This window comes from Stegostoma tigrinum, chromosome 8 (assembly GCF_030684315.1).
Source record: "Stegostoma tigrinum isolate sSteTig4 chromosome 8, sSteTig4.hap1, whole genome shotgun sequence".
Classification (NCBI taxonomy): domain Eukaryota; kingdom Metazoa; phylum Chordata; class Chondrichthyes; order Orectolobiformes; family Stegostomatidae; genus Stegostoma; species Stegostoma tigrinum.
In genome coordinates, this window is record NC_081361.1 from 59,252,229 (window position 1) to 59,266,745 (window position 14,517).

General features: G+C 43.7%; 1 protein-coding gene across 4 annotated transcripts in view; it reads right to left on the reverse strand.

Moving 5' to 3' along the window:
* Positions 1 to 13,888, reverse strand: part of stil (STIL centriolar assembly protein) — a 49,970-nt gene extending 36,082 nt beyond the window's left edge. The window contains exons 1-4 of one of the 4 annotated variants that reach the window (XM_059647923.1): positions 13,649 to 13,888; positions 6,435 to 6,587; positions 1,223 to 1,310; positions 1,032 to 1,139 (exon numbers count right to left, since the gene is read on the reverse strand). In XM_059647923.1, the coding sequence (XP_059503906.1) occupies positions 1,032 to 1,139; positions 1,223 to 1,308 (194 nt within the window). In that variant the 5' untranslated portion in view covers positions 1,309 to 1,310; positions 6,435 to 6,587; positions 13,649 to 13,888. Of the gene's footprint in view, positions 1 to 1,031; positions 1,140 to 1,222; positions 1,311 to 6,434; positions 7,097 to 13,580 lie in introns of those variants that run through there. The other 3 variants (XM_059647922.1, XM_059647924.1, XM_048539195.2) reach the window with 3 other exon arrangements.
* Between the last annotated feature and the right edge of the window lie 629 nt (positions 13,889 to 14,517).

The window sequence follows — 14,517 nt, forward strand, 5'->3', positions numbered from 1 at the left end:
TTTGGTACAACAAACAAGGCCAGGGCTCATACAATTAATGGTAGGGCCTCGGGTAGTGTTGTAGGGACATGGCGGTGCAGGTATATAATTCTTTAGAGTTTACATCACACGTATACAGGATGGTTAAAAAAGGTGTTTGACACACTTGCCTTCACTGCCCAGGTCTTTGAGTATAGGAGTTGAGACATTAAATTGGAGATTATACTGGACATTGGTGAAGTTTCTTCTGGAATATAGTGTGTCCGGTCTGGTTGCCCTGTTATCGGATGGATATTATAAAGCTGGAGAGAGTCCAGAAGAAATTTAGCGAAATGTTGTCTGGTATGGAAGGTTTGAGTTGAGTTATGAAGGAAAAAATGCTGGATAGGCTGGGACTGTTTTCACTGAAGCACAGGAGATGACCTGATAGGGTAAAGACAACTACCATTGACGGGAGGATGGGGATTTTCATGATGAGGGAACAAATTTTTTTAAAGTGGTGAGAAGAGAGAAAAAGAAAGAGATATTTAGAAACAAAGAGATGCAAAAGACATGTAGATGGATATCTGAATAGAAAATGTTTGGATGGATGAGGGCTGGGAGCAGGCTGGTGGGACTAGGTTTGGCATGGGCTAATTAGACCAAAGCGACTGTTTCCATGCTGTATGACTCAATGACTCTGAGGAGCAAAGTGCCCATTCCTGCTCTATTTACTAAGTTTCCTATATCCTTTTTACTTTGATGTATTAATGTTTTCAATCTATTATTACCTACAAAAGGTTTACGTCAAATAATTCAAAACCAAAATGGCAAAATTTACTCAGTTATTTATTTTGGAAATAATCATTTACTTTGAACTATTAGAAACTAGCACCTCAAAAGCTCAAACCATCTTTGTTTTAGCATTTAAATACATTTATGAATATTGCGTTGCTATATAAATTCAGTGTATTAGAAATTAAGTTCAAGTTCATTAATAAACAAAACCATTATCTAAAGAGTCAAAAGGTTAACCCTGAAATATGGGGAAGTAAGTAATCTGCAAATCATACCTATAATAGGTTAGCTGTATACTTATTGCATCACCAAGCGGTGTTGGATCCCATAATGCTGACTTCATCTTGGGAAAGTTGAAAGAAGTTATTCCCCGGTCTAGTGGCCTGTGAATATTATAAACTTTCAGAAAACATGTCTCAAAAAAAAACCAAACCAACCATAGTAACTCTTCAGCAAGTAAATTTACCTTTGGACCCATTGGCTTTCAATAGTATTGTTTGAAAAATCCATTTGTTGAGAAGTAAGGTTTTCAAAGTTCACTTCAACACTCATGCCTAAAATCAAGCAATATTGCTTAAGTTCAATTGACAGTTGTTTACAAAGCAGCAATTCCACAAATGGTATACAAAGACAGACTAGTAACAAAATTAAGTGCTAAAATAGTAACTAAGAACGAAAATGACTATAATCTAATGAAAGACAGACAACTTCACGTTCTTTCTTCTTTGGTGCAAATATAATTGAGAAAATGAAAGTTCTGCAATCTTTGGAACTTCTACAGCATTGCAAACAACGTACACTTCTATACCACTGCATATCTGTGATCTTGGAGTAACCAAACCTGTTTTATAAGTGAAACAACATGGTAAAGTCTACCATATTCCATGGACCTAGTGTCAATAATAATTTGATTCCTTCTTTTTATTTGGAGTATTTCATTTTACAGAATGTAGGAATTTGTTATTTTCCACATATTCCAACAAAACATTGCGATTTTCAAAGTCTACTGGATAGGAGGCAAAGTTGTATGATGGCTGAACAAGTATTCCAGAGACCAAAGTAACTTTCTGGGAACAAGGATTTGAATCCCAGATGATGGACTTGGAATTTGAAGTCGAACGATCCGATGTTGAGTCTCGCAAAACCCATTTAAATTCACTAAACATCCAATGCGCTTTAGGATAGCGAATGGTCATCTTGATTCCAGAGACACAGCGGTATGGTTGACCTTGAACTGCCTTCAAAACGATCTAGCAGACCACTCAGTTGTGTCAATCACTAGAAAATCTCAAAAGAAAGGAATAAACTAGGTGGAACTTCCGGCATCAACTAAAGCACCAAGCAGTGCAACCTCAGACCTGCAAGGTCCTCCACACTAATAATATGTGGGGGTTAGTACCAAAATTGGGAGAGCTGTAGACTGGTCAAGAAACACCGACTGACAACCACAGTCAGCCAAATCTTATAGACAATGCCCCACACAACATCACCACCCCTGATACATCCTGTCCCATTAGCAGGATAGACCAAGTGAAGTGGACCAAATAGCACAGTGGTATATGTAGTCAGGAGGGTGTTGTTGCCCTGGGAGCCCGCATGGACCCCAGTCCCCGTGAATTCTCATTGCATCACATCAAACAGATGAGGAAATTGCCATGTACCAAGCCTCCTCAGTAGATAAATCAGTACTCAAATGTTGAGCGCCATTTGTAGAAAGCAGAGGGTAGCAAGGATATAAAACATGCTATAAGTGGGGGATTTCAATGCCCTCAAACAACACCGTGACTAACTGAGTCTAAAAGGACATAACTTCTAGAAGTTATCTACAGCAGATGGTAAGGAAACCAAGGCAAAAATGCATTGACCAGAGCCTCAACCAGCCTGCGTGCCATAAGTGCATCTGTTGCTAACAGTAAAGAGTTACCACCACAGTCATTGTGGAGGCCAAGTGCCATCTTCATATTGAAAATACCATCCAGTGCCAAACCACAATCACTGTGCTACATGGGACAGACTTCAAACAGATCAAAACAACTAAAGACTGGGAACAAAAACAAAAAGTTCCTGGAAAAGCTCAGCAGGTCCGGCAGCATCTGTAGAGGCGAAAAACAGAGTTAGCATTTTGGATCTGGTGACCCTTCCTCAGAACCCAAACTAAAGACAGGGCATGCACAAGGCACGGCAGACCTTCATCAACAGACCTGTACTCCACAGGATCTGTAGCCTCAAGGCCTGGCATATCCCTCAATTACCATCAAGCCAGATGAGTCCTGGTTCAAATAGAGAATACAGGAGGGCATGCAAAGTGCACCACCAATTATGCCTAAAAAAGGGAGGTCATGTCAGTCTGGTGACACTACAAAACAGGACTACTTATGCATCAAGCAGCATAAGTTACACAATGCTAGACATAGGCCAAGCATTTCTACAGCTAATGGATCAGGTTCGAATTCTGCCAAACTGCCACATCCAGTCACGAATGGTGGTGGACAAACAACTCACTGGGGCAGGAGCTCTACAAGTAGCCCCATACTTAAAATGATAAGACAACTAGCACAGTGCAAAAGATAAGCCTAAAATATTCACAAGCAATTTTCAGCCATAAGTGCTGAGAAGATGGTCCATCTTGGCCTCAGGATTGCGTCTTCAGACAACACAATTCACTCCATGTGATATCAAGAAGTGGATGGAGCCACTGGATACAGCAAAAGCCACAGGCTGTGATAATTTCCTGAAATAGCTCTGAAACTAGCCTTGCCCCTAGCCAAAACTACAAATAAAACAATGACATCAGTCCAACAGTGTAGAATTATTTACTGTTGTGTATTCAACATAAAACAGTGAAAAGTGTGTACCACTGCGACACAGGCATCATTCACATCAAAAGTAAAACAAAGAGAAATAAAAAGATTGATTAATCAATCAGAGTACAACTTTTCCTTCTCCACTGCTACACAATCCTTGCTTTGGGCTACCCAGCCCACACCATGTTTAAGCGAGAATCCCACCCTAGGATTCCAAGCTCACACCATGCCACTGCTAGGGGGTCCACTGCACACAGAAGTTAGTCTCACTCAAGGCTTCACAACCAGCTCACTCTGAAGCCCTTGAAGTTTCCTTCTGACTGAACAGCTATCTTTATCAAGAAGTTTTCTTTAGTTTTTGGTAAAACTTGAAAGAGGGGAGAAGAGGGAAACAAGAAAAAAAAAAAAAGGTCAAACCCAGGCACAGGAGCCCCGACTCTGTACACTTCGCTGGAGGATTGGTTTGGCATACAAAAAGCAATGCAAATCTAACCTGAGCAATTACTAGCAGCCTACTCTTGATCGCCAAGAGTGAAGGATGAGATTGTCGACAGTGCTCTCAAGCAACAGTTGCTTAATGATATCCAATTTTTGTCCTGTCTGGACCACTCAGCACCTGGCATTACAGCCTTAATTCAAACATGGGCAAAACAGCTCAACTGCAGACTTGGTGAGATTGACTGCCCTTGACATCAAGGTCACATTTGAACCAATAAGGCATCAAGAAGCCTTGCTAAAACTGGAGGAGTGAATAGGAAATCGGGAGGGGAAAAAAAGTGTGTCTGGAGTCATATCTGAAGCATTGTTTGGAGGTAATTGTAGCTGATAGAGCTTGGTCATCTCCTCCAGTGATGTCCTGGAGCTGAGATCTTCCAGGTTATTCCAGGGCCAAATCAACAGCTAAGGATACAGAATCGCTCAGAGAGCTGGTGTGTTTGACTGCAGCTGTTGTGTCATCTGCTAGGTAACATCATAAGCACATCTCCGGTGAAGCATTGGTGTTTTGTCCCACTTGTTATTTATATGCCCGTTTGCTGGAGTAGTTGGCATCACTCCTGGTTCTGTATTTTGGTGGTTTGTATATTTGGTCCAGTTCAATGTGTTTGCTCATGGAGTTCCTGTTAGAATGCCTGACCCAGAATTCCCTGGCACAAGCCTGGCAGGGTTACAATACATGCGCAATCAAATACACCAGCTTAGTGAGCAAGTCCACAACCTCAACTACAAAGCTTCACAAAAAAAACTTTAATCATCAACTACTTTAACAACCATTGGTCCATCATAAAATCAGGTATACCGTTTGCTCGCTGATGATGGCACAATGTTTAATACAATTCATCACCCTTTAGATACAAAAGAGTTTGTGGTCATAAGCAGCAAAACCTGGACAACATTCAGATTTCAGATGTTAAGTGGTTAATAACATATGTGCTGCACAAGGCAGAATCAAGCAACATTGCTAAAATAGGAAGTGGTACTATTACTGAATACCCTATCAATATTAGCCAAAAATTGAATTGGACCAACCATTTAAATACGTGGCTATAAGAGCAGGTCAAAAGCTGGGAATTCTGAAGCAAGTAACTCACCTCCCAATTCCACTCAGCTTTACCCCTACCTTCAAGGGGCAAATCAGCAGTGCAATGAAATTTTCTCCACTTGTCTGGATAAACACAGCTCCAATAACACTCAAAGTACAACGCCATCCAGGCCAAAGCAGCCTGCTAATGAGCACGATCTAAAAGATGCATAGCAGAAATTCATCAAGGCTCGTGTGAGAACTTTCTACCACCCAGAAATGATAAGGCAGCAGTTACATGGAAACACTACCTGCAGGACCTAGCCACGTACTATTCTGACTGAGAATTAGAAATTTATGTTCCTTCACCATTTGTTGCATTAGAATCCTAGAACTCCTGCCCTACCAGAACTGTGAAGTACACTTTAATGTCCACCTTCCAAAGATAGCCCATATCCCACAAAAGAACAAAATTGTTTATTTTTTATAAACTGAGTGCTTCAATTATGCCACAGACAAGGAGATGAGCAACAGGAAGGAAGAAAAGGAGGATGTGAAGAATTCCAAAAACCTTCACTGCAGAAATACCTTCAGTATGTTTTAGCCTAGAGCAAGGAAGGTGACCATAACTCTGAGAAATTATGGGTATGTGAAATGCCTTAAAGTGGGAGAACTGGACAATAGTGATCACAAAATAATTTGGCTTGAATGTAGTTATGGAAAATATTTAAAAGTGAATATCTTAGGTCCTTTTGAAAACATGCTCAAGAGATATAGGGAGCAGCGGTGTTCAATAACTGAACTTTTCCTTAAAAGAATGGCTGAATTTTCAGTGCAAGTATATTTACCTGAACCAGGAGGGTGCAGTTCAAGTCCCACCTGCTTCACAGGCATATTAAAAACACCTCTGATCAGGTGAATTAGAAAGTGTTCACTTGCTGAATATTCCCCATTATGGGAGCAAATTAGACAGAAGAACAAACAAACAAGTGGTATTTATATCTTTACACAGAGAACATAGAAAAGTACAGCACAGTACAGGCCCTTCAGCCCACGATGTTGTGCCGTGGAATAATCCTAATCCAAAAATAAAATAAACTAACCTACATTCCCCTCAATTCACTGCTGTCCATGTGCATGTCCAGCAGTCGCTTAAATGTCACTTATGACTCCGCTTCCATGACTACCACTGGAAAACTATTCCATGTGCTCACAACTCTCTGGGTGAAGAACCTCCCTCTGACGTCTCCTCTGTACCTTCCTCCTCACACCTTAAAACTATGACCCCTCGTGGCAGTCAATCCTGCCCTGGGGAAAAGTCTCTGGCTATCGACTCTATCCATGCATCTCATTACCTTGTACACTTTGATCAGGTCACCTCTCTTCCTCCTTCTCTCCAGAGAGAAAGTCCGAGCTCAGTCAACCTCTCCTCGTAAGACAAGCCCTCCAGTCCAGGCAGCATCCTGGTAAACCTCCTTTGCACCGTCTCCAAAGCCTCCACATCTTTCCTGTAATAGAGCAACCAGAACTGGACACAACATTCCAAGGGTGGTCTCACCAGGGTTTTGTAGAGCTGCAGCATAACCTCGCGGCTCTTAAACTCGATCCGCCTGTTAAATGAAAGCCAAAACACCATATGCTTTCTTAACAACCTTATCCACCTGGGTGGCAACTTTGAGGGAGCTATGCACTTGAATACCAAGGTCCCACTGTTCCTCTACAACAATACAAACAGATTTTAGAACATTTTGGGATCCTGTTTCAGTAGGTGAACAAATGGCAGTTTAACAATTTCCATGCTTTGAAATAGAATTAAAACATTGATGTATTGGAGCAATGCATGAACTGAAACAGTAAATGAGCAAATGCAGGCTTTTGTGGTAGAAATAAATATTTTGCATAGAAACCACCAGCATCTCACACCAAAAAAAGTGGAAAGGTAGAATAATCAAACTCAACCTCCCGAAAGAAAATAGGGATAACAAGAAAATAGAGACATCCAACAGATAGAATAAAGAGCACACCAAGGAAAATTGAAAACGGATTACTAAAGAGAAAAAAGTCACCCAATGATCATTATAAACCTCATAAAAAGATACTAAAAGAAATAGCAGTGTCAATTAGAGGCAGAGGAAATATTGTCAAGGCAGAGGGCATGTTGGAACTGAGCCATGTATCAGCTTTCATAAAAAGGATGAAAGTAGTCTTGCAGTTGAGGGGGTGGGTAGTTATCAACTAGGTAGAGAGGGAAGGGAGATCAGGCAGGGAGAGACGCCAAGGCAGGTAGATAGGATGGTGATAGGAGAGTGCAGGCAGGCAGTAGTGGGGAATGGTAAGTGAGGTGGGAGGAGCAGATAGTGGAAGAGAAGACAGACAGGGATGAGAGGGAGGGTTGGTCATGGGATGAGCAAGGAAGAGAGAGCAAGACAGAAGAAAAAAAGCAGGTACTGAATAAAACACTTAGCTAAGGTTCACGTTGAAGTGGAAAAAAATCCAATGACCACTTACAAGTATACTACAAACTACACCCAAATGGTTTGTCTGTGTTAAATAAAGGATAATTCCATTAAGTATAAAATTGCCTACCACACAGCTTAGTCAATTTTGTTACAGTAAAGTCTTCCATGAAGGTTTCATGACTTATTATCTTTGATAATCAATTGGGCATTCAAATTTCTTAACACAAAATGTTCTCTGTTTCAATTGGAATCACAATATTTTTAACAGGTTGCTATGAGAAACTATACCAGTGATATCAGTGGGAACTGCAAATGCTGGAGAATCCAAGATAAGTGTGGAGCTGGATGAACACAGCAGGCCAAGCAGCATCTCAGGAGCACAAAAGCTGACGTTTCAGGCCTAGCCTCTTCAACAGAGAGGGGGATGGGGAGAGGGAACTGGAATAAATAGGGAGGGGGGGGGGGGGGGGGGAGGCGGACCGAAGATGGAGAGAAAACAAGATAGGTGGAGAGGAGTATAGGTGAGGAGGTAGGGAGGGGATTGGTCAGTCCAGGGAAGATGGACAGGTCAAGGAGGCGGGATGAGGTGGTAGGTAGGAAATGGAGGTGCAGCTTGAGGTGGGAGGAAGGGTTGGGTGAGAGGAAGAACAGGTTAGGCAAGCAGAGACAGGCTGGGCTGGTATTGAGATGCAGTGGCGGGGGAGTGGGGGCGCAGGGAAGAGATTTTGAAGCATGTGAAATCCACGTTGATACCATTGGGCGGCAGGGTTCCCAAGCAGAATGCGAGTTGCTGTTCCTGCAACCTTCAGGTGGCATCATTGTGGCACTGCAGGAGGCCCATGATGGTCATGTCGTCTGAGGAATGGGAGGGGGACTTGAAATGGTTCGCAACTGGGAGGTGCAGTTGTTTGTTGCGAACCGAGCAGAGGTATTCTGCAAAGCGGTCCTCAAGCCTCCGCTTGGTTTCCCCAATGTAGAGGGAGCCACAATGGGTGCAATGGATACAATATACCAGATTGGCAGATGTGCAGGTGAAGGTGAACATCTGCTTGATATGGAAGGTCATCTTGGGGCCTGGGATGGGGGTGAGGGAGGTGGTGTTGGGGCAAGTGCAGCACTTCCTGCGGTTGCAGGGGAAGGTGCTGGATGTGGTGGGGTTGAAGGGGTGTGTGGAGCGGACAAGGGAGTTGTGGAGAGAGTGCTCTCTCTGGAAGACAGACAAGAGTGGGGATGGAAAAATAGCTTGGATGGTGGGGTCGGATTGCAGATGGCGGAAGTGTCGGAGGATGATACGTCGTATCCGGAGGTTGGTGGGATGGTATGTGAGAACGAGGGGACCCTCTGGGGGCAGTTGTGGCGGGGTGGGGTGTGAGAGATGAAATGGACATCAGTTTCTAGCTGGTTACCTGACATGGAGACTGAGAGGTCCAGAAAGGTGAGGGATGTGTTGTAGATGGCCCAGGTGAACTTGAGGTTGGGGTGGAAGGTGTTGGTAAAGTGGATGAACTGCTCGAGGGCCATTTCAAGCCCACCAACTCCCACAGCTACCTAGAATACACCTCCCACCCACCTTCCTGCAAAAAAATTCCATCCCCCTATTCCCAATTCCTCCACCGCATCTCCTCCCAGGATGAGGCATTTCACTCCTGCACACCCCAGATGTCCACATTCTTCAAGGACCGCAACATCCCCCCCGCAGTGGTCGAGAACGCCCTTGACCGCGTCTCCCGCATTCCCCGCAACACATCCCTCACACCCCACCCCCGCCACAACCGCCCCCAGGAGGATCCCCCTCGTTCTCACATACCATTTCACCAACCTCCGGATACGACGTATCATCCTCCGACACTTCCGCCATCTACAATCCGACCCCACCACCCAAGACATTTTTCCCATCCCCACCCTTGTCTGCCTTCCGGAGAGACCACTCTCTGTGACTCCCTTGTCCGCTCCACACTCCCCTCGAACCCCACATCACCCGGCACCTTCCCCTGCAACCGCAGGAAGTGCTACACTTGCCCCAACTTCTCCTCCCTCACCCCCATCCCAGGCCCCAGGATGGGACCTTCCATATGAAGCAGATGTTCACCTGCACATCTGCCAATTTAGTATATTGTATCCATTGCACCCAGTGTGGCTTCCTCTACATTGGAGAAACCAAGCGAAGGCTTGGGGACCGCTTTGCAGAACACCTCCGCTTGGTTTGCAACAAACAACTGCACCTCCCAGTCGCGAACCATTTCAACTCCTCCTCCCATTCCTCAGACGACATGTCCATCATGGGCCTCCTGCAGTGCCACAATGATGCCACCCAAAGGTTGCAGGAACAGCAACTCATTCTGCTTGGGAACCCTGCAGCCCAATAGTATCAACGTGGACTTCATAAGCTTCAAAATCTCCCCTCCCCCCACTGCTTCACAAAACCAACCCAGCCTGTCTCCACTTCCCTAACCTGTTCTTCCTCTCGCCCATCCCTTCCTCCCACCTCAAGCTGCGCCTCCATTTCCTACCTACCACCTCATCCCGCCTCCTTGACCTGTCCATCTTCCCTGGACTGACCTATCCCCTTCCTAACTCCTCACCTATACTCTCCTCTCCACCCATCTTGTTTTCTCTCCATCTTCGGTCCACCTCCCCCTCTCTCCCTATTTATTCCAGTTCCCTCTCCCCTACCCCCTCTCTGATGAAGGGTCTAGGCCTGAAACGTCAGCTTTTGTGCTCCTGAGATGCTGCTTGGCCTGCTGTGTTCATCCAGCTCCACACTTATCTTGATATGAGAAACTACTTTGGATGCAGGAAGACTTCTGGTCACAACTTTTCACTCCAATCTGGCTAATGAAAGAGGAATTAACACTGCAAATATTACATCCTGTTCAAATAAGACTGAAGAGCAACAGAAGCACATGGTATTAATATGTTGTAACCCTGGTACATAATTGGCTGAAGGACTAGAAAAGAGAATTATCATGACAGTTGATTTGACAAATAGTGTTATTTTCCAGGAAAAAAAGGGGATTAAGAATCTTGCTTTTATTAAAAAAAAATTGAATTGGGTACAGGGGGCATAGGTTTGCAGTTTGTCAGAAAATTGTGCGCTCAAGCCTCAATTGGCAATTCATTGCATTAGTAAAGTATGGCTACATTGTCAAAGTTAACTCAATCTTTTTGCTGTCATTAAAGTGGCAACTGTCCAGGCAGGTATTAAAATGTGACATTATTTAATCTTTTAACCACAAAAAGGTCAGAACGCATGAGATGCAGGGAAGTGAAACGTTACTGAGCCAAAACCTAAAATTTAAAACAGAAGCAGAGCTGGCAGTACAAAAACCTGAGACAACATTCAATAAGCAAGCTAACTCATTAAAATGTAAGACCTTTACGTTAGATATAGGCTGTACTTCATGTTAGGCATAAATCATAGTCCATTGAAAAACACTTCTTCTAAAAAGTAGTAGTTACATTGCAGATACACAGCTTGTTTACTGAAATAAATCTGTTCAAATCAGCTGTGCTCATATTTGCAACTAACATATACAAAATGACATTAGCAACAAATTTTTAATTCAATTCTAAAAATGTTGCTATTCTCCATTTTCTTTTATTTCAACTGCAAGTTTTGCAGTTGTTGGTTTGTTGGCCTAGCTGACTGGTTTTCATGCAAACGTTTCATCTCTCTTCTAGGTGAGATCATCAGTGCAGTGCAGCCACCACTTTGAAGTGCTGTCGTTCTGTCTTGCTCAAAATTTATATGGTCCGGCCTCGTTTCCGGTTCCTGTAGTGATATGTAGATGGGGGTCTATGTTTGTTAATTGCATGGGTGGTTGAAAACAAGCACCACCACCCCCGCCCCCCCAAGAACTGTCATGGTTGTCTTTGTCTTGCATGTCCTATTTCTGTAATTTTGTCCCAGTCAAATTAACGTCCTTCTATGTCAGAGTGTATGTTTTATTTTTGAAGAATGAAAAGATGAGTTTGTTCCTAATGAATTACTTTAGCAATGCAACCAATGCTCGGGCATGAAAGCATTTCCCAGCATCAAGCCATAACAGTACCAGTTTAAATCTTTGCAAAACAAAAAAAAGAGATACTCAAATTTTTAGAAAAAAAATGCAAGAAAATTCATAAGCACCTATGCAGTAATGACATCCAAACAGAAAAAAAGACAGAAATCCAACTCAAACATCAGGATCTCTAAATTCAGTGCCCCTACCATTAAGGCTACAGGATAGAAAGTTTAAGTTCTTTTGCATACTTAGTGGGGCAGAAGGCAGAATGCAAGTTTGTTTTTAATATAACCGAGCCAAAACAATGGAAATCAATAGAGTATTCACAACAGTTGCATAATATCTAGCTGGCCACATGCCAATGGAAACTGTAATAAAGAGTTTAATCTGATTTTCAGCTTCCTTCCATAAATGTATGAGAAATTATTTGAGTTATGTTCATGTTTTCCACAGATTACACTGAAGCGTAACAATTTAAAAAAACTTTGAGACATTTAGACAACGTTTTTTCCCCCAATTCAGTTGGTTTTTAAACATAAATCCACAACTCAAATTGGCTAATGCAAAAAGAGAGAATTAAGGGATTCTTTTCTCAAAATTTTCCTGATTCATGACACTAAGATTAGCTGTGTTTCTTCAAGTATGTCCAAAGATTAAAATTTAAAATAGGTGGGGTGAGAATTCACAGCTAGAGCTTTAAAGACTTTAAAACTCAAATGAAAAAGCTGACAGTGACAAATCACTATACCCATTCCAAATTCTAAATCATTTTTAATCACTTGGATTGCATTCAGTGAATGAAAATTAAGAAGAAAGCTGTAGTATCCAAAACGAAATTTTATCTGATATGTTTTGAAATGTGAAGTACTGGCCCTGGTCAGTCTATACAGGTGATGGTATTTGGGCAGAGCCACCTGAGTGTATCATGCAACACCAAAAAACACACGTAAATTTTCAGTTAACTGGCAGGGACTGATTTCTGATTTACAGCAGCGCCAACATTTCCAAGTGTGTACAAAAAAAAAACTTTTCACAAGGAGTCAGAACTAAAGGAAGAGAGATAATGGGAACTGCAGATGCTGGAGATTCCAAGATAATAAAATGTGAGGCTGGATGAACACAGCAGGCCAAGCAGCATCTCAGGAGCACAAAAGCTGACGCTTCGGGCCCAGACCCTTCATCAGAGAGGGGGATGGGGGGAGGGAACTGGAACAAACAGGGAGAGAGGGGGAGGCGGACCGAGGATGGAGAGTAAAGAAGACAGGTGGAGAGGGTGTAGGTGGGGAGGTAGGGAGGGGATAGGTCAGTCCAGGGAAGACGGACAGGTCAAGGAGGTGGGATGAGGTTAGTAGGTAGCTGGGGGTGCGGCTTGGGGTGGGAGGAAGGGATGGGTGAGAGGAAGAACCGGTTAGGGAGGCAGAGACAGGTTGGACAGGTTTTGGGATGCAGTGGGGGGGGGGAAGAGCTGGGCTGGTTGTGTGGTGCAGTGGGGGGAGGGGATGAACTGGGCTGGTTTAGGGATGCAGTAGGGGAAGGGGAGATTTTGAAACTGGTGAAGTCCACATTGATACCATATGGCTGCAGGGTTCCCAGGCGGAATATGAGTTGCTGTTCCTGCAACCTTCGGGTGGCATCATTGTGGCAGTGCAGGAGGCCCATGATGGACATGTCATCAAGAGAATGGGAGGGGGAGTGGAAATGGTTTGCGACTGGGAGGTGCAGTTGTTTGTTGCGAACTGAGCGGAGGTGTTCTGCAAAGCGGTCCCCAAGCCTCCGAACTAAAGGAAGCACGCTTTCCACTTAAAACCACTTTCCATCCTAAATGAGTGCGACCTGACAGGTCTGAAAAGTCGCCACATGCTGACACTACAGCTTAAACCTCAGATTCGTTTAAATCTGTCAACTTCAGCTCAGTTAGCTGCGAAGTTCAAGTTTAATCTCACAAATGGAATGTTCATCACAACAAGTAAAACTAGCACTTGCTATCAAGGCTGAATTATGTACAATGCGTCTTCACGGTGACAGAAACAAGAACAACCTCAAAACACAACCAGTTTGCCCCGTCTCCTTAAACGAAAGGATTCCAAAGGATTTCCAAAGGATTACCAAAGGCAGCGGCAGCGGCAGCTACAGCCACCGCCCCTTACCCCAAGGACTCTTCCGCTTGTCTGCGCCGATTCAATCGCCAGCGACGTTGCCACGATCCTTAGCGAAATGATTTCCCAAACATTCTCAATTGCACCGATAGCATTAACAGTGACTAAACATTTTGATCTCTCCTCCAATCCCACGACCACCGTTTACAAACACTGTCCACAGTCCTCATTCAAAAGTAAATATGGCGCCACGGTGCGGACGGGCTGCGCGAGCACCAATCACGCACCTCCCCAATGCCCTGTCCAATTACGCGCCGCTCCTCCCGCCCAGTCCAATCACGCGCCACTCTTCCCGCCCGGTCCAATCACGCGCCACCCCTCCCGCCCTGTCCATTCACACGCCTCCCTTCCCGCCACGTGGCGTTCCAATTAACGGTCGCTGAACGCAATCGGTTAGTGCGCATGCGTTTGTAGCCTGTCGTGAAAGGTAATGAAATAAATCAGTCAGTTAAATGATTAATCAAGTTATACGTTTTAATAATAGTTTTATTAAGTTTGAAATAAGAGAAACGGAGATATGGCCATTATGTATATGAAATGGAGATGTCCGTTTCCAATACCGGTTCAGAAGAATATTAAAAGTGTTGTAAGATCTTTTCCAGTTGGTACATTTCTCACATTGCCTCCAGAATTAGTCAGGGATCCTTATTCTCACAATTATGTCAGTATAACTGCGGGCTCATTTTTCACTGCCCTTTCTTTTGGATGTAACATTGGGAGACCTGATAGGCTCCCCTTGTTAACCTAATCCTCTTTGCTGGATGCAGCAATTTCGGTGTAATTTTCTACATTTATATGTATTTTGAGACACTGGGTAGA